This window comes from Mauremys reevesii, linkage group 8 (assembly GCF_016161935.1).
Source record: "Mauremys reevesii isolate NIE-2019 linkage group 8, ASM1616193v1, whole genome shotgun sequence".
NCBI lineage: Eukaryota > Metazoa > Chordata > Testudines > Geoemydidae > Mauremys > Mauremys reevesii.
Window position 1 is genome coordinate 42,924,135 of NC_052630.1, and position 21,333 is coordinate 42,945,467.

The 21,333-nt window shown below is 43.5% G+C and overlaps 1 protein-coding gene across 3 annotated transcripts in view; it reads right to left on the reverse strand.

Annotated features, from left to right (window-relative positions):
- MTA1 (metastasis associated 1) overlaps nucleotides 1–21,333 on the reverse strand; it is a 157,790-nt gene that overhangs the window by 12,245 nt on the left and 124,212 nt on the right. The window contains exons 18-19 of one of the 3 annotated variants that reach the window (XM_039484274.1): nucleotides 6,401–6,412; nucleotides 948–979 (exon numbers count right to left, since the gene is read on the reverse strand). The exons of 1 other annotated variant lie outside the window; for it this stretch is intronic. In XM_039484274.1, the coding sequence (XP_039340208.1) occupies nucleotides 948–979; nucleotides 6,401–6,412 (44 nt within the window). The remainder of the gene's footprint in view (nucleotides 1–947; nucleotides 980–6,400; nucleotides 6,413–21,333) is intronic. One more of the 3 variants, XM_039484276.1, reaches the window with a different exon arrangement.

The window sequence follows — 21,333 nt, forward strand, 5'->3', positions numbered from 1 at the left end:
AAGTGATCTGCTTTGTTATTACAACTAAAATAGCATGACAAAATTAAATCCTGGCCATAAGATATACTCTACCCAAGACAGAAGCATTAGATTTGATAATACTCGATCATTATTCAATAGCTGTCATTCAAACCTGCTGCAGATTTACTAATTTCTGAGTGCCTCCATTCACACTAGTACATTGTGGCAATTTACCAAACAGGGCAAATTCCACTATAGCAATACCATGAAAGGGTGCTTTGTGGCAAAAATTCCAGGGTGCAAAATTCTTTCCACTGAAGAGGACTATAACAAGGACTATGCCATTACATCCCATTTTGATGGCTTAAAGTGGCTCTTCACCCTTGTGCTGGCCCTTTGAAAGGGGGCGAATTGGACCCCAGGAGCACTCCATGAAAAGCACTTTGCCAGAAACCCATCAATTAGACTGGCTATTTGCTTCTGTCACCTGATAAAGCTCTCAGCATAATGGATGAAAGGCTAAGATGATTTTTTACTTTTAAAAACACACATTCTTAGCAGACAACTTGCACGCCAACTGTCTAAAAAATAAGAAACCATTTGCCAAACAAAAACCCTTCCGTCATGTCATCCCTTTCTCCTTCAATGAAACACTCCACCTAAAACACATTTCAGGGCTTTGCTGTAAACAGCCACTCTCTTGACTTCTGTACAAGTGGACACACAAAATGTTCCATTCAAAACAGAATTTCACTGATACAGATTGCACTGTGTCTTTTTTTCATTTAAACACCCAGATCTGTTTTTTATACACAAAACCATCCTGGCTAATTGAAGAAAAAAAAAAGTGATAAAGTATGAATAGCTGTGAACAGCAAAAGCAAAAAAAACTAGAGCACCCTTTTAAAGCCTATCTAGAGAGTTACGGTTTGGGGGGTTTTTCTCCCCCCCTCCCCCATTTTTGGTTTAAATGAACATTCTCTTACCATTTGTCTGGTTTGTCCGTGGTTAGGCAGACCTAACAAACAGGAAAGAGAATAGAGCTTGTAAGACAGCAGTGATTTTCCAAGACAGAAAAAATACAAAATCAGAAAATCAACCCAAATGCAAACATAGCTGTGTTTGTTTGATGTGGCAGTTTTCTATCACCCTAATCTCTCCCCTCCTTGAGAAATAACTGAGAAGACAGCATCCCTAACAATGCAATCTAAAAAACGAAGGCCAAAAAGCTTAAATATGCTACCCACTTTTTTCTCCAGTCACTCATGTCTTACTGGACAATACATGGGAAACCATCACCAAAATCAAATCCCCTCTTTCAGATCTGGAAACTACTTCTCAATAGCTTGGGAACAGCTCCAGTTTTCAGATTTTATGATGGACTTAAAGAAAAGGACAGTATTGCACTATCAAAGGAACAAAGAGTAAAATCTTTACTATCATCTGGGAAAATCCAAGGAGCTATTTTATCTCCTGGATGTACAATCAGATTGCATCTACTGAACTGCTCAGTCCATAAGACCCTGTCACAAGTAAAGACTTCCAATATCTTAGCTCCGACAGTCACAGAGCTCAGCAATCTCTCCATCACACAAGGTGATACTCCAGTAACTCAAATCTTACAGGCACAATGATCTGATGTAGTAAATGGTAGTCCAGTAATATTATTAGATATTCCATTGCATTGTGAAAGGTCCATGTTTTAAGTGCAGAGCTAGTGTGTAAACTGAACCAGGGCTCTTAGCAAACAGGTATACTACTGGATACATACAAGTATCAGTATGTAAGAAAATGAAGACTTGGTATAGAGCTGCAGCAAAGGTATGGCAGGGAATGGCCTAGGTAACCTAATATATCTTTCCATCACCACCTTTTTACTATTTTATGGTAAGTTCAAATGATTTTTTTAATATTACCTACATCAGTTACATTGTACCAGCATGTACATTCCCAAAACTTTAAATCACATTTCATCAACTGCAGTGCACATGAGCATCATTGGGCCGCTTTTCGGCCCAGAAAGGAATTGTTCTAGGCATAAAGAGAATATGTATTATAACAGGCAGCTACTGACTGCAAAATGGATTTCCATTATAACCTTGCTTTCTCACACACAACTTTTCTCAACATTATCCTTTTAGCCTGAAATTTTCCTTGTTTGGTCTTTGGTCAAAGATGAACTTTTATTTAAAAATATATGTGTTTGAGCAAAGTCCCTGCTGCTATTTGAGAATTCAGCAACAATTCTCTCTCTCTCACACACACACCCCCAATCACCCACCCTCCTGTTTTAAAAGATTCTAACCGTAATCGTCAGATAGATGCCTACTTCAAAACTGGCTACATCTGAAGATTCCTTTGTATAACGTAAACATACTTAGTAAGTACACTGGTAAAACATATAGGATATAAAACGAGGCCAAGTTAATGTTTCAGGGAAAAAATACAACTGTTGGACTTCCCTATTTTTGCGTGCTTGGGTGGTCTTAATTGTAATATTGCCATAAATTCAGTAGTTTGCATCATTCACGGTAACAGTGCACCTTTCTGCAAAAAGGCAGATATAAGCAACTACCAACATATGAAGACAAATGCACACATTCACACATGCAGGGGTGCTGGAACAATTTGTATTGGGGGATGCTGAGAGCCACTGAACAAAACTGTAAACCCTGTAGATGATGGAACCCACTTCAAAATCAAGAGGTGCGGCAGTACTCCCAGTTCCAGCACCTATGCACACATGGCTTCATTTTCTGGCACTTCAGTGCTCAAACATCCAGCTTCAGAGCTGGAGATCACCTAATGTTTGTTTGTGGTACTGTTGTAGCTGTGTTGGTCCCATGGTATTAGAGACACAAGGTAGGTGACCCCAGACCTGAAGAAGACCTCTGTTTAGCTCGAAAGAGCGTACCTTCCACCAACAGAAGTTGGTCTAATAAAAAATTATTACCTCATCTACCTTGTGTCTCTAATGAAGGAGATGTCAACTAATGATACATCTAGTATCAGAAAGGAGCTCGGTTAGTGAAGGGAATGTAAGTCTCTACCTAAGCAGCAGTCACATTCAAAAGGCAGGAGCAGGAATGGCCAGTTGATGTAGACAAAGAGCTTGACACAGCTGTTGGGAGGAGCACGGTCATTAGGTTGCAAGTTGGGACTGGAAATCAGGAGATTGAATTCTAGTCACTGCTCTGCAATTTTATCCAGTATGTGACTGTGGGCAAGTCACTTTATCACCTCGTACTTCTGTTTCCCTTTCTACAAAACAAGGATAATACTGTCCTTGCTCACAGGGATATTGAGAGGTTTAACCAACTGACGTTTGTGAAAACTTTTGAGCTCTGTGGATGGAAGGCACAGGGCTCAATATACTTGATACCAACGAAGACAGGGCCACAGGGGCAGCTGGTGTCAAAGGATTTCCATTCAGAGAGGAGAGGTAGCTACTGGGGCAAATGAGGATGTTGGTGTACAGGTAGTAGTCAGTAGCAAGGCTACTCCCAAGTTCCAAGATCAGTAGTAACTCAGATCCTCCATGGTGAGAAGACGAAGATGTCACATGTTGAGAGTGACAAAAGCAAGACTCAGAGGTGAAAGCTACTAGTTCCAAGAGTTTGTGCTTCAAGTCCATAGACAACAGCAAAAAAACACCAACAACCCCAAAACCTGTTAATCATCCAACATATGGACTCAGCCTCAAAAATAAGCTGCTCCTTTCAGCAAAAAGTGGCCACATTATATAATTGTGTATTTTGCTGATCCAGTAATCAGCAACATAAAATAGATACATTTTTCAAAGCAATTTTTATAGCCTTGCTATTACACTATGTTTGATGTTAATATATCTGAAGGCAATACACCAATACTTAACTATTTGAGATTGTTCCCTTTCAACAAATTTATATACCTGGAATGTAGAAGACAAGGAAAAAATACAGCAATAGCCATTAAAAAAACTAATTGTGTTATGACAGAAAATTACATCAGAAATAATGACTGGCCATTTAAAACACACCATTTATCAATAGTTATTGCTTCACAGTAGCAGAGATACAGTACCACAGCTATAACATATTCCAAATACAATCTCAGAGCTGCTGTTCAACTTTTCAGGGGTTGAGAATGGAACACAGACACCCTTCTCCCCCAAACACACAAAATGAGGCAGTGAGGGACACACACACACGTCTTAGACCTAAGTATATATTAGGGACAAAAATGCAGAGGGCTCTGGCAGCCCTTCTACAGCCCTCTATATTTAAAAGGAGACTTTTTCTCTTAACCGTGTCTCATTACAGGGATCCTGGAAAAAGGACAGGGAAGGGGGTCTGGGATAACCGTTTTCTAAAATCCAACTATCTGAAGGTATAGACTTCCATGCCTGAAAACATGGCATTGACTGCCACCAAAAGCAGAGAAACCTAGGAAAATACAGGGTTTATTTCAAGTTCCTCTGGCATATCATCAAGCTGCGTGCTTCTAATGGGATATTCAGTGACATTCCAAAACTGAGGAGGAAGGCTGTTGATGACCACAAGTTTTACCCTGACTAACCAGATTTTCCCTCTTTTTAGAGATAAAAGCTACAAGGCAGATGGCTACAGAAACTAAGATGCTTTCAGAAATCTCAAAGATTAGGATTTATTTCCACAGAACAATAAGAAAAAACTCATCGCCCTGGAGAGTGGTCTGCTGCCTTTCAATTTTTCTAAAGCCTCAGAGTGAGATAAATATGACCACCACAGGAACTTCAAGGGGTCAAATTAAGTCAAGAACTTGACTGCACATCTGCAGGTAACCTAGAGTTCCGTAACCACAAATGACTCTGGAATGATACTGAAATAGCTATAGAACAAGCTGCCATATTATAGACAGTGCACAAAGCCCTCAAAGTATGTCTCAGCTCTTGAATAGTGCACAGGAATCAAAACCTTTGATCTCTGGCACAAGATCTATTCTGCAGGACAGCTTGCTTCACAGGGAGTAGTCACAATAGGTTATAATGATCTTATGACTGGCCTTTCTTAGAGTGTCAGAGCTGCAAGGGGATATATTTCCAAGATGATCCAGGAGCCAATGAATTTCTATTTCACTGCAGCTAAATTCCATTTCTATTTAATTTACTCCAATGAGATAAAGGCAAGTTTAAAGCCTAGATTCGATCTCATTAAAAAAGCCACCACACTAAAACATTGCCCTCTATGCACCAACCCTACCCCTCCTTTTTTAAAAAAATCTAATAGATACCTGACCTGAGGGAGTTCATGACTCCAGGGAACACTCAACTCAATCTCCTGCAGTGCTGCTGGGGCCAAGGAGTAGTTGGCACTCACCACTACACCCACCTGACTGCACAGCATCAGAGTGAGATGTCTAGCTTCTGTCATACTACAGAGAAACCTGCTACCTGAGGAAATCTGCAAGAGCACAAAAGTGCACACTCTATTTGACACAATCCCTATTTGTATGGAGTCCAGCAAGCCCTCGTTGTGCCACAGTGGTGGCATCACAACTCCCCATCAAAACCACATCATCAATTACACATCATCAAAACCACAGTCCAACACCAAACCATTTAGGGCATACCTTAGGATGGCCTAATTTATAACATAGAACTTTTAACTCCCTCCCCTACACTTTGGCATGGCCAACCACATAATGCACCCACTAAAGTTTGCTCCCCCAAAATGCACATCCACTTCGCATAGGCTCAAATCCTCTTTTTGTCAATCAGCACAGCAAGAAGTTAATCTTCGTATTTATTTCTCTTTGCTGAAGAGAGCTATCATGCAATACATGCAGTGTGAAAAATCTTTCAGAAATGTAACTGTGATAAACTGCAATGTACATAGGAAGTCAACTGAAACGTACACTGTCAAGACTAGTTAGTTTAAAATCTAAGCTACCTTTCAAAATACACAGATTTATTTTCAAAGTCCATGTAATATTTTTACACACACACACACACACACTTTCTCCCTCTTTCTGCCCCCCTCCAAAAACAGAACCAAACCCCCAAAAACAGATGCCTTTCCCGGGATCTTGTTCTTCTCAACAACAACAAAAACATCAGCAGTCCCGCATTCGTGAGCGAACCATAACAAACCAGTATGTGCACATGACCGAATAAGTATTTTCTGATAGGGAAAGAGACTTCATTTTCAAGTTGCGAAACAAGTTTCAAGCTTAACTTTAAATAGTGAAAGAGGGGGAGAGAGAGGGTGTGTGTATAAATAAATAATGGAAATTATATCAATTACACCTTTAATTGTTGAGAAAATAGTGCCAGTATTTTACATAGTTGGAGCTGTGAGCAGATTGTTAGATGTCTATCACCTTAAAAGTGCAGTGGGTGAACTTGCAGGAGTGTAATTACAGAAGTGCAACTAGCTATAAAAATCTGTTGTGCACAATGTTAAAATTGTAAGTTACTTACCTAAATAAGTTCCTACCAAGATTGGCAAAGGAGAAGGGGAAAAAAAAGATTTAAAGTTAAAAAAGGAAAGATTATGTGAAATAAAAGCAGAAAAACAAAGTAACTATTTTGATTCTAATGGAGAGCAAGAGTGACTGAGTTTCTAGAATGTTTGATATTACACTAAATGAGGCAAGATTAAAACAAATCTCCAAACACGTGATAAAGCAAAGGCCAGACTGGATTCTCTGGACATAAAAAAAGTTGTTCTTTGCCCACATCCATTCACTATCCTTGCATATTATGTATTTATTGGCCTTGCACAGTAGATCCTGAAATGCTCAGTTCTACAGCTGTTTACACGGAATCAGTTTGCTACCAACACACTACATGGTCATGTTCCGATGCCCTCGCTCATACTGGGTCGCACCCTGCTCCACAAGTAGTCCCACTGAGTCTGATGGAACTCTTTGTGAAGTAAGGTCCTATTCCACATGAGAAAGGCCACTGGTGATTAGAGGAGATTAGTCCATAATGGGTCAGCAGTAGTCAGCTTCATCCCTAAAATATCATTCTTATACTCTGTCTAGATGCGAGGTCGTGGAGGAAGAGAGAAGTTCACTTTAAAACCTTGTTTCTTTAGGAGCTGTCAAATCTGGACGACAGAAACTGTAAGCAGCTCAGTTACCTGCTACTCTCCAACCTGGGACAAACAAATGGAACACCATATAACAAATATGAGTCCAAGCTACCTGTTGTCATCTTCAAGGCCATTCACAACTTTGTCCCTTCCCTACTGAAGGCTTGGCTACACTTGAAAGTTGCAGCGCTGGGCGTTACAGCACTGGTCGTGCAGCTGTGCAGGGCCAGCGCTGGTGTGTGGCCACACTCACAGCTACCAGCGCTGGTGTGTGGCCACATTTGCAGCATTTACAGCGCTGTTGGGAGTGCTGCATTATGGGCAGCTATCCCAGCATTCAAGGGGCAACAACATGCTTTTCAAAAGAGGGGGGTGGAGGGTGGTGTACTGTGACAGAGAGCGGGGAAGATAGAGAGTGGATTTTTGGAGCCAACACTGTGCGTTAGCTTCCTGGATTTAAAAATCACAAAATGTTCGCGAGCCCTTAGTCTTAACTCTTAATTGCAAACAGCCTGCCTCCAACACGGACTCCCCGCTGTTTCACTCACTCCCTGTGGTGTACTGTGACAGGGAGCGGGGAAGATGGAGAGAGTGGATTTTTGGAGCCAACACTGTGTGTTAGCTTCCCTGGATTGAAAAAATCACAAAATGTTCGCGAACCCTTAGTCTTAATTGCAAACAGCCTGCATCCAATGCTGTTTCTCTATCAAGCAAACTGCTTGCCTCTCATTTGATTGTTCACAGCCAGGTACAGATAGCTCCTGTTTGCTGTGATCAGTGTTTGTTTTTTAGATAAGCAGTTCAACGGAGCTCCGATCGGAGTTCACAACAAAACAAAGAGAGGCTGCATAACAAAACAAAGAGTAATTTAGTTAAATGCATTCTGGGATATCTCCTTATTCCCTGGAGGCCAATAAAAGCGCTGGTGTGTCCCCACACTTGATGAGCAGCGCTGGATCACCAGCGCTGCAATCGCTACACCCCAACCTGGCCAGGTGTACAGCCAGCGCTGCAGCCAGGGAGTTGCAGCGCTGGATGTGCCTTGCAGGTGTGGACGGTTACTAATTGCAGCGCTGGAAAGCCTCTACCAGCGCTGCAACTTGCAAGTGTAGCCAAGCCCTGATTCACTCATAGCTTATACTGTCACTAACCTGCTCCTTAATTGCATCAGTTATGCCAGCCCCTGTCTTCTAGATATGGTCTAAAGAATACTTAGTCTTGCCATGAGTGGAGGGGACTGGACCAGATGACCTCTTGAGGTCCCTTCCAGTTCTATGATTCTAGGATTCTCTTCAAACACATCTAGGGTGAGTATACATCCCAATGTTATTGGGACCGTCCTGACAGAGGCTTTGTTTTATATAGTCAACTCTACTCCCCCTCCCAATTTTTCACACTTGCTATCCGGTCACTCTAAACAAACCTCTCTGTGCCTTTCTCCATGCTGTCCCTTATATGCATGGAGTGCTCTCCCTGAATAGATCCTTGAAATTTGGAGGAGGGGGTGGTAGTCTCTCTCCAGACCTACTTTTACCACACTACCAGTAAAAACCTAATCAGCATATAATGGCGAGTCTGAGGCCAGGTGGGAAAATGTATCTATATATCTCACCATTTGCTATAAATATAAAAATTATATACTTGTCTCCATTGCCTCTGATCTTTTTAGACTAAGCTCTCCAGGACAAGGCTCATGCTTAACTTTGTACAGAGTCTAGCACAACAAATCTGATCAGGGCCTCTGCGCACTACTGAAATATAAATATTGTACCTTGAGGACATGCAGTTCAACTTGCTTCCCACAAAGTGGCTTATCTCTTAAGTGCATATGTGCAGAGGAGAGGAGACTTCTAAAGGACAGACTGTGCTTTTAGCATGCAACTTACAGCAAGGGGTGGTGCATATGCTCACCTCCCAGCAGGAAGCACTGGGAGGCAGCATGAACAATGCTACCTGGATCGCCCCAGTTGTGCTGGTGGCAATATTCACTACATCCCTTTAGAAGGGTGTAGAATATTTGCCCTCATGAAGCCAGCCAGCTCCACTAACCCATGTGCAAGCGGGTGAAGCTATGGCTCCACCCATTCTCCCCATAGTAGCTCCTTGAGGAGAAACATTTGGGATGCAGTCCTTGTGCTCCCATGAGCACACAGGATGCTATTGTGGCTAGACCCTTACTTTCTCCTATGCCCCTGCATGGCTATACAAGGGCACAGCCCAAGCTATCCCTCAGTGAGTAAGAGTTTTCCACCTCTCATGGGAGTTCTGCTTCGGGCACAATTGCCTTCAGGGCTAATTCAAAAACCAGATCTAGAATGAATAAATGAGATCTACCAAAATTCTTAAGAGCAGTCACAAACTCTATTCCTCATACAGAATAATTAGATGATTTTAAATAACTATAGCTATACTGGCTCTGTCTGGTTAGCATATGTATAAACACAACTAAATCCATCTCCTCAGTAATACTGAAGTTACATTTTGAAAGATTTCCGATGGTTCAGAACTGCATTTCAGTAAGAGGGAATGCCAGTGGAATCCAGAATCAGAACACTTGTATCCCACTGCTATCTAAATACCAAGACTTGCTGAGTAGTTTATTTTCAAGGCTGGGGAAATTTGCCCTGAAACAATGTTCTGCTCTCTTCAATGTTTGCTTTATTTCTACTTGGCCAAATAGAACACGCTCTTTTCTGAGGATGAAAATGCTTCTTTCTATTTCCCCTTGCACAGATTCAGCCCTGCTGTGCAAATGCAGCTCACTAATCTCCACTGAGTAGAACATTATGTGGGGGGATGGGAACCCAGCATGCTGACTTCCTTTATGTTTTTGAATCTGCCTGACCTTCATTTCAAATTGTGCTCTGTGCAGCTGAACAGTCTTTTTACCAAGCCATTATTCCATCTAACTGATCATGTAAGCTTTTCACAGTATTCAATATTCTCCTCCATCCAACTGATCCCTTCCCCCAACTAATTTTCCATCCTAATTAAATCTCACTTTTCAATCTTTCCACAGTATTGCATAGTCACAGGGTTTCCAAGATCTTTAGTTTATCTACAGAATTACCGAGCTGCATAATCACTGCCCAAGGCTACTCATTACCAGCACTCAGTGAGCCCAGTCCAGATTCAGCCCTCCAATGTCTACACATCAGGTCAAGCTTCTCAGTTTCTAAAAGAATAGGGAGCTCTCCTCCTTTGTCTTCTGGAGGCCTCACTGTGGGGAGGAGATTTCTTCCATTTCTCTCCATGCATCTGAATGCCTATTTCTTCTGATTTTCTTTCCAGTTGCTGCAATCTCTTGTGAACTCACAGACATTCATCTTCAAGGAAAGAAGTCTTCATTCAGTTCCCCACTAACCCTTTCCATGCACTTATTTTGCTTGCCAGCAACCGTATTCACCATTATGGACACTGCAGAGATTTTAGGGTCAATGGCTGTATGCTACTGCTGCAGGGATTTCTGAACCCAGATCTTTGACCAGAGTAAGATCTGTTTAATAATTAATTCTTGGCATATAGCTATGTCTCCAAGACCTGCCATTTCCTCCTTTTGTTCGGGGTCTGACTCTTTTTCTACTCTCTGTGTGGTTTTACACCACTGACAGCTTCAACTAAGGGGTCTCTCATGTAGGCATGCCATCGTGTACCACAAATGCTGTTATCGCCATCAGGATCAACATCTGCACTAAGGTATCTGCGAACTTTGGAGAACCACTGCATCCAGGCTCCTGTCCGGCAGCAGGAAGGTTTGGAATGAAATGGCAGTGAGCAGGGCTCTGGTTTATTTAAATGGTTTCTGGATGGACAAACCGGGACTTTGGGTAGTTCATCTTGAATGACTGAGATTTTGGCAGCCCAATGGTGGCTGACTGCCCTTCCAAACGTGTCTCTTTGATCCAGATAAGCACATGGCCACAACTATACTGCACAAAAGCCAACCCAAAAGGCAATACACATAGTTCACAGATTTGGGTGGTGAGGGGGCAGAAAGGACCGTTAATCATGGAATCATAGAAGAACAGGGTTGGAAGAGACTTCAGGAGGTAATCTACTCCAACCCCCTGCTCAAAGCAGGACCAACACCAACTAAATCATCCCAGCCTGGGCTTTGTCAAGCCGGGCCTTAAAAACCTCTAAGGATGGAGATTCTACAACCTCTTTAGGAAACCCAATCCAGTCCTTCATCACCCTCCTAGTGAAACAGTGTTTCCTAATATCCAACCTAGACTTCCTCCACTGCAACTTGAGACCATTGCTCCTTGTTCTGCTACCTGCCACCACTGAGACCAGGCTAGCTCCATCCTCTTTGGAACCCCCCTTCAGGTAGTTAAAGGCTATCAAATCCCTCCCTTACTCTTCTCTTCTGCAGACTAAGATTAAGATCTACACTGACCTCCTGCATAACAGAGGCCACAGGACTTCCCTGAATTAATTCCTGCTTCAAGTCCCACAGCTGAGGTTGAACTATGGCATATTCATTAGAAAAACATCCAATCTTGATTGAAAGATTTCCTGTGATGGAGAATCCACATAACCCTTGGTAAATTCTTCCAATGGTTAATTACTATCCCTGTGCCTTATTTCTAGTCTCGATTTGTTTAGCTTCACCTTCCAGCCATTGGATCTAGTTATACCTGTGATTGACACATCAAACACCCCTATATTATCAAATTTCTGTTCCCCATGTAGGTACTTATAGACTAAACAAGTCCCGCACCGTAACCTTCTCTTTAGCTTAATGAATAGATTGAGCTTCTTGGGTCTTTCACTTTAAGACATGTTTTCCTATTTTTAAATCACAACTTTTTTCTGAATTTTCTCCAATTTTTCAACATTGTTCTTGAATTGTGGACACCAGAAATGGACGCAGTATTCCAATACTAGTCACACCAGTACCAAATACAGAGGAAATATAACTTCTTACTCCTACTCAATATTCCCATTTATATCTCTCGGGATTACATTAGTCCTTTTGGCCATAGCACTGCACTGGGAACCCACATTCAGTTGATTATCCTAGGAAGCAATGACTCTGAAAAACAGTTGGGGATCATGGGGGATAGAGTCCCCATCTAGGGAACTGTCAAAATTGTTCCTTTATTAGAAATCTGCAAAGCAGACATCTGCAAGGTAGAGAACTCAAAATCAGTTTTCTTCCTGTAAAGGAGGTAGGATTCCCCCCTGCGAAATACTAAAGACTCAGAGATCCAGGCTGGGCATAAAGCCTCCATCTTTTTGGGTATCAGAAAGAGCAGATTCCATGTAGACCCACTGGATAATGATCAGGACATGTGTCTAAGGTACCCTAACAGCCTGTAGTTAAGGGGCCTTCATCTTTCTCAGTGGGGAGTTTTACTTGCAGTAGATATTGGCAGACTATTTATTCCAGAACATTCAAAAAAGCTACTAAAATCAAAAGACAGATGACAAGTTAATAAATTTGTAAATACCCTAGTGAACCTGGGGCATCTCAGACTCCGAGTACTTTAAAATGCTGGAAACAGTGGGATCTGCAGAGTGATTCCAGGCCCTGTGCTAACGAACAGGGAGCCAGGAAGGTCTCCTATGCTCAGAAGTTGCCTCCAATAGGATCTGAGAGAGAACAGGTTTCCCAGAATCCACTCCTGGAAATAGAACCACTAAGCTTCTCCCATAAGCTGAGAGTATTGAAGGTGGCAGTGGAACAGGTTAGCCAAGGCCTGTGGGTAGTGGTAGTGTTGTGTGGGGAAGGGGAATGAAGTGCATTGTAGTGCTTCTAGAAGGTTTCCTATAATTTGAGTGGCAACTAGTTTTTGATGCTTAACCAGATGAATCCATATTCTGAACTTTACAAAGTTTGGCTGTAACTAAGACAGAGATGCGGACTAGATTGCTAGACTGCATCTTTTTTCCCCATTTAAAGACTCAGATGAAATTTCAGTATTACGAGGTTGACTCTCTAATTCTTAAATGTCTAGAGTTAAATTCTCCCATCAGGTGTGAGGGGCAGAGATGAGATAAAAGTAAAAGAACATAAATTTAATTCAATTGCAAGTAAACCCAACGTTAGATTTGCTGATGTGGAAATGATATTGCTACCACCAATCATATTATTAAATGTAGACCTAAGCCTTCAATAAATGTATCAAAAGGATTCTGGTCCCAAAAAATCCCAAGTGCTATTACCACCTCATACTATGAGGGATTTATTAGTTGAGGTTAATACAGATTTACATGAAGGAATAAAACCAGATATTTCATGTTACTTTTTCCATATGGCTGGAATTATTTTGGTTCAATTATTTTGTTGCTATGAGTTATAACAAGGCAGTAGCATTTTTGTTCACATCATTCATAATATAAAAATATAAACAGAAGAAATAACTGAGCATATCATTTATAATTATAAAGACCTAAAATCCATACCACAAGGAACAGACAACATTCTAAACCTTTATTTTTCTGAGAGAGGGGTTACCTGGTGTAGAAGCATCAGATTGCATTTAGGATGTTCCACTCCTGTATTACAGATTAATGATACTGCAAGCAAGTCCTACATTTCTGACTCCTGACTACCCACATTAAAGGCTGGAGAAATCCGAGACCAAAATCTTCTAATCAGGATGCCTGAAGTAAGGCATTTAAATCCATATTTTAGGCACCTAAATATGTACCCTGATTTTCAGAGGTGCTGAACAGCCTCAATTCCAAATGAAGTAAAAGGGAGTGAAAGATGTTAGAACCTCTGAAAATCAAGTCACTTATGAATGTGCCTGTATAATGATTTTACGTGCCTGACTTCAGGCACCCATGTTTGAAAATCCTGATCTAAATTCCCACAAGATATCCTCTCTTTCATCCTAACTGTATTAAAAAACTACCTGTGACATTACTTCCTGGCCACATGCACACCTGTCCAACTGATAGTCTAATGCAGTCAGCTGAGAAACTATTCCCCCAGAACCTGGATGCACAGGTCCACTACTAAAGAGCCTTAGCACAGAATCTCAGCAAAGGCACCTTGGTGCTGCCCACTGTCAGGTTTATAGATTCCAAGGCCAGAAGGATCATTATGATCAATTAGTCTGACCTCCTGCATAACACAGGCCAGAGAACTTCCCCACAATAATTCCTAGAGCAGATCTTTTAGAAAAACATCCCATCTTGATTTTAAAATGGCTAGTGATGGAGAAGCCACCATGACACTTGGTGAATTGTTCCAGTGATTAATTACTCTCACTGATATGCCATATTTCTAGTCTGAATTTGTCTAGATTCATCTTCCAGCCACTGGTGTCAGAGCCATCCCATCCATAGGACAGAACAGGGCAACCACTCCGGGCTCCACAATTTGGAGGGCCCCACGCTTCAGGATGCGGGGTCACGGGGGGACAGGCGCTGGTAGCAGCGAGTGATCCGGCCCCAGCCTGCCCCGCTCCACCAGCTCCTGGTGTCTCTTGGGGAAGGAGGCGGAAGCCGGAAAGAGGCGGGGCAGGGACTTGTGGGGGCAGGGTTGGATGGGGCGGGCCGCGTGCTTGGGGGAAGGGGTGGAGTGGGGCGGGGCATGGGGTGGGGGGCTAAAGGAAGGGGCAGGGCATGGGCTGTCCCAGGCCTGCACACCCCTAGGGAGAACCCTGACTGATGTTATACCAGTTCTCTGTTGGACTGAAAAGATATGTGTCAAATGTTTGTTCCTCACACAGGTACTTATAGACTAATCAAGTCACCCTATTAAAACTTTTCTTTGTTAAGCTAAATAAATTCAGCTCTAAGGCTGAAATGGAAAATGTCACAGAGGTTTCTGGAAGTCGCAGAATCCATGACTTGCATGACCTCTGTAATTTTAGCCTTAGTCATGTGGTACCAAGTGAAATGCCTTATAGAACTCTAAGTACATTACATCTACACCGTTACCTTTAACAACCAAACCTGTAATCTCATACAAAAAAAAATCAAGTTAGTTTGGTAGGATCTATTTTCCCTAAACCCATATTGACTGACATTAGTTATATTACCCTCCTTCAGGGAGAGCAAATTCATTTCCAGGGGCCAACTGAAGCAGCTTTGCCTGTCCACAGTGGCTGGAAACACATTTCACAAATGGCCCCTTAAAGAGTATGTTAGATGGTGAGAGATAAGTGATTTCACTAATATCAATGTAGGTGGCTCTAAGTACATATCTCACTGAAAAGCACTAACCCAGAGACCAACATAACAGGTAATTTGGAAGCAAGCATTAGTTATGTGAGCCCCACTACTCCTGCAGTACTGTTGTAACAGCATCTGAAAATGCCATCTGTTTCTTTCTGTGCCTCTTTCTAGCACAGACCCAAGACATAAAAGTCTGAACCAGCCTAGCAATCTATATAATGGACCATTAGAAAAAAGGACTCCCAAGAGTAAGTAGATGTTCACAGTTCCAGTATGTTTCTTTATTTACAAGGGATTTCCTGCCTGTCTGCTTCTGATAATACAGCAGTATAATAATTTGCAGTAACCCTATCTTCACTTTCCTAAAACCTTTTCCAATGTTTTTTTTTGGGAGTGGTCTCAGTGTAAAAGTGATTCCTTTTTTAACTTTGGGCCTATCCCAGTCCCCGGCTGCTCTAAATTACACTGGGACGAGCTCAGACCGGCTCACAGAATCAGGGAACCATGCCCTCACTCTCCTATGCCAAGCAGATCTGGTCCATTGTTTAGATCCTGCTTTCTTACTTGGGTTGAGGCTTCTATTGTCCTAAAAATCAGAAAACCAAAATTTATAAATTGGAAAGTCTCCAAAATATTTTTCCTATAAAAACTAAGTCTAAACCGACAACTCTAAACTACTTTTAAACTAGACCACAAGATATATATAAGCTAACAGAATGCAGAAAGAGTGCAAGCAGGTTCCAGGAGTGAACCACTGAGCTACTTAGAAGCTGCAGATAAAAAATGATAAGAAATTAAATGATGGCTTGTGGGCATGCAGGGTGCACATCTGCTAAAATTTTAATAGCATCTAATCTCAACGCAGCCCAGTGGACATCACAATGGGGGAAGAAAGAACCACACAACACTCGTTTGGTCCAGCCTGACCAGGGACTTCACTGCTGGGGCAATTTGCAAAAGGGAGATTTTAAGTGTCATTGAAATACACACAGTAAAATCTTCAAACCAACAAGGGGACACTTTGGAACCCTACCTCAGGGACTCTCCACCTCTAATAGCAAAACATTACCAGAGGCCGCACCTTATAGGAGGAGGAATTGATTCTCTCTTCTTCCGCTTCACACCCTGAGGCCAGACAAACTTGGTCAGGATTTCTGACGTTTTTCAGCTGCTGAATGACTCAGCGGTTCCTTCACTGATGGATCAGCTGTTTAGCAGGGAGCGGAAATCATGACCACAACCATCTTATCAGCAGGAGCTGTAGAAAGTCAGCAAGCTACTCCACACGCTGGAGCTCCCCTGGACATCCCTTAGTTCTGGCATGGAGAGTGAGGCGGTCCAGGAGGAGACTTAATGGGTGAATGGGGAGAGTTTTCTTTATTACTTTATTTAAATTCACCCTCAAAAGAACATTAAAAATGACATTGAGGGCTACGTTAGTGCACAGTTAAGAATCAGAAAATAGATTCTTATGCTAACTCTAACGTACCCTCACTGCATGTTTATGTTTTCAGTTATGAACTAGGCTGCTAATGTAACCTTAATATTCAAGGGATGTGCAGTGTGGCTGAGTTAATATTTATTGTGCATTGCCTGATTTGTGTTGAACATAACCTAAACTTGCATTAATAGGCTGATTTCACTGCACTGTCTACAGCAGATGCCAGTCACTCTTATTAAATATAGTTTTCCAAATTATTCCAACACAAAAAAACCTCTCAGTGGTTGGTTTCTCACCAAAGGAGATGAGTTTTTTCTCAATCTTTAACAGAGGGGAAAACATTTTTCACCTGCTATGACCAGGGGGAAATGAGAATCTTCCCATGCTTTTTTAAAAACAGCTTTAGTAAGAAATGGAAGTGTGAAACTTGAGACCTGGCACAGATAGTCTTTAGAAAAGCAGCGTCTTTGCTTAGTAGGAGAAATGTTTTTATTTAATAAAGTCAAGATCCTTTGAAAATTCTGTTCTGTACATGCACAGTAGAACATGTCGTCGTCTACATGAGCAATGTAGTGTCATGGCAGGGACAACGGACTAGGAGTCAGGATAGCTGGATTCTATTCCCAGCTCTTACGTTTTCTTGGTGTGCAGGCACATCACTTAAGACCAATTTGACTCAGTTTCTCCATTTGAAAAATTGTGACAAGAAGTTACTTACCTTATAGTAACTGAAGGTTCTTTGAGATCTATGGTACCCACAAGTATTCCATTGTGGATCTGCATGTGCTCCACACACCCGGAACCGGCAAATTCTTGCAAGCAGTATCTGCTGGTCCATGCATGCATACTTGTCCTCCTCATGTTTCCAACTGAGAGCATAAAGAGCCAAATGGACTGATCACCTCTCCAGTTCCTGCTCTCTTGTGAATCTAGTAAAGATCCAAAGCAGAGAGGAAGGAGGGTGGGTTCTGGAATACAGATATGGACCACACATAACGAAGAACTTCCATGTGGTGGAAGGTAAGTAACTTCCTCTCCTTCAAGTGCTGGTCCCTAGGTGTATTCCAGTGTGGATGACTGACCAGCAGTACTTGCTTAGGAGGAGGGTGCAAAAATGCAGACTGGAGAGCCGTCTGGATGACTGCTGTCCCAATGGATGCATCAGTGAAGATATTCTGCACTAGACCATAATACCTTGCGAACTTGTGGCTGCAACGCAATGTAGTTGCCCTGCAAATGTCAAGTAACGGCACTTCCTGAAGTGATGCCATTGAAGTTGCTTGCAGTCCTGCAGAATGAGCCCTCACCCCATGAGCAGGAGGAAGATGCAACAACTGGTAAGAGAGCAGGATACAGCCCGAGATCCATTTAGAGAATCTCTGGGATAGTTTGACTTTGGATTAGTTCTGATATAGAGAACACCCTCTAGGTCAGGGGTGGGCAAACTACGGCCCGCGGGTCAGATCCGGCCCCTCAGGCTTTGGATCCTGCCCGCGGGATTGCCCCTCATGGCGTGGTGGGCCCCGTGCTACTCTCAGAAGCAGCCGGCACTATGTCCCTGCGGGCCTCAGGCCGGGGGAGGAGGGGGCACAGAGGGCTCTGTGCATTGCCTTGCCTGCAGGCCTCACCCCCCGCAGCTCCCACTGGCGGGGAACAGGGAATCGCGGCCAATGGGAGCTTTGGGGGAGATACCTGGAGGCGCGGCAAGGGCAGCGCATGCGGAGCCCTCCACCCGCCCCCGGGGCCACAGCACTTCCTGGAGCGGCACGGGGCCGGGCACAGGGCAGGCAGGCAGGGCCTGCCCTGGCTCTGGTGCGCGCCGCTGCCACTCCGGAGCCACTTTAGATAAGCGGTGCCGGGCCAGAGCCCTCCTGCTCCCCACCTCCCAACTCCCTTCCCTAAGCCCCTGCCTGTACCTCGCACCCTTCCTGCACCCCAACCTCCTGCCCTGAGCCCCCTTGTACACCCTGCACCCCTCCTGCACCCCAACCCCCTGCCCTAATCCCCCTCATACTCCCTGCACCCCAACCCCTTTGCCCTGAGCTCCCTGCTGCACCCTGTACCCCTGTGCACCCCAACCTCCTGCCCTGAGCCCCCACCACACTCCACACCTCTCCTACACCCCAACCCCCTACCGAGCCCCCTCCTGCACTCTGCACCCCAAACCCATTCCCTGAGCCCCCCCATACACCCCGCACCCCACCGCTGCCCCAATCCCTTGCCCTGAGATCCTTCCTGCACACTGCACCCCTTCCCACACCCTGCAATCCCTCCCACACTCCAACCCCCTGCTCCGGCCCTGCATACAATTTTCCCACCCAGATGTGGCCCTCGGCCCAAAAAGTTTGCCCACCCCTGCTCTAGGTGATTTTCTGATTGGTTTTGTCTTTTGAGGATAGAAAGTGAGAGCTGGGGGAAATTAAGTTTCCTCTGCTCCTTCCAGGGAGGGGGAAATTTCCAATATAAATTAAATGAAATTTTGTCCTTTCAGAATACAGTGTATGGCAAATCTGCCATTAGAGCTCCCAGCTCACCTACTCTTCTGGCTGTAGCAATGGCCACAACAAATGCAACTTTCATTGATACCTACCCCTTCAATGTCTCACCTTATGGTTTGAAGGAAGGCTTTGAGAGTGCCAAAAGTATAAGATTTAAGCCCCATTGAGGAGTAGGGTTCTCTACTAGTGGGAAGGTTCTGATTAGGCCCTTCAAGAATCTGCCGGTCAATGGGTTATTGAATAACCATCTGATGGTGGATGGCATGCACTGATTGCTGCCATGTGGACTCATATAGAACTGAGGGAAAGACGACATTACCCTTATTTTGGAATATCGGCTGACTCAGGAGATGTGTGTTTCTGCTGTGTCTCAATGCGACAATGCTTCCATTTGGCGAAACAGCATTTCCCAGTAGAATCTTTTCTGCTGTTAAGGCTGATTTGTAAGTCTTCACAGCAGGAATGTTCTAATATTGATGTCCATCTGAAAACCAAGCCATGAGATGGAGAGCTCCTCTGGAGTAGTAGATGTTTCATTCCCTTTTCGTTTGGGGGAAATGTCCTGACCAAGGGAAGGAGAGCCTTTCCTCGCAAATGTAGACCCACAGCTCCTCTGGAACAGTAGATGTTGCATTCCGTTTGTTTGGGAAGAGAACAGATCCGAGGTGGGGGTCCCCTACTGAGTGAAGATTCTGTTAACCACTGAATTATGCAATCCCCACTCATGATTGACCACAAAAGGCCTACTGAGGGTGTCCCCCAACACATTCTGAGTTCCTGGATGGTACGCTGCTGACAGGATGATTCGATTCCCTAAGGTGACTGCTTCTACACAGGGAGATGGATCTCACCCTTCCCTGCTTACTAACGTAAGAGGTGGTTGTCATGTCTGACATTATGAGGACATGGTGGGACTGGATAAATTGCAGAAAAACCTTTGAAGCTTCTCTGATTGCTCAAAGTTCCAGAAGGTTGGTATGCATCCCGGTTTCCAAGTGCCCTGTGCCATATGACTGTCCATGTGGGCTTCCCAGCCTAAGAGGGAGATGTCTGAAATGATCATCTTGTCTAGTAAGGAAGGTAGGAAGGGGATGCTCACACATACCTGATGAGGATCATCTACCATGTTACTCGAAGGAATTGTTACCTTGGTAATTATGCTTCATTTGGTTGGTGAATACACTGTGTGGAGCCACATCTGAAGGAAACATAGGTGGATTCTGGCAAATGGGGTAATGTAAGTGCATGAAGCCATGGGCCGCAGGAAGGAAAGAAAAGTTCTCACTGGAGCTTGAGGTTTGCGCATAACCTGGTCTATCATGTGGCTCATAGTGCAAAACCTGTCTCTTGGTAGATAATCTCCCACTGTGAGTGAATCTAGAAGTGATCCCCATGAAGTCTATAGTCTGCATTGGAGCAAGGATAGACTTTTCCAGGTTCAGACAGACTCCTAGAGAGAAAAAAGTGGCTGAAGCATTAATGAGGTCAACTCATAGGCTTCTTGACACGTCCTGGCAACAAGAAGCCAGTCATTGAGATAGGAGAAGATGGCGAAGCTGTTCCATCTGAAATGAGCTGCTATTACCAGAAAGACCTTGGTAAATACATGGGGGACAGTGGCATAGTCGAATGGGAGCACCCTGTGCTGGAAGCAGTCAGTGCCCACCATGAATCTGAGAAAACACTTGTGGACAGGGTGAACATTCAAGTGAAAGTAGGCATCTTTCATATCGAGAGCTGTAAACCAAATATCCTTTTCCAGGGATGGGATTACTGATGTCAGAGTGACTATTCGCAAGCTAGAATTCCACGTGAAGTGGTTGAGATTGTGGAGATAGAAGATAGGTCTCCAGCTTCTCTTCTTTTTGGGGACTAGGAAGTACATTTCTGGGTGCTGAAGTACTACCCGCTCTATTGCTCCTGGCTGGAGGAGGGATTTCACTTTCTGCCTGAGAATCCCCTCATAAGAATAGTCCATGAAGAGGGATAGCGGTTTTGGAGACGTAGGGAAGTAAACTCAATTGCATAGTCAGACTGGATATCTAATACCCACTTGTCTGTTGTTATAGAATTCCAGTTGTGAAAACAGTGCTAAATGACCTCTGAAGGATATGAGGGGATGGGATCGAGGTGGTTTCATTAATGGTTTGTAGCTATCTAACTCCTGTCAAAAATATCTTTTAGCTAGGGGAGGGGGTTGAGATGGTGCAGGAGGTTCAGGGAAATTAGACTTCTATAT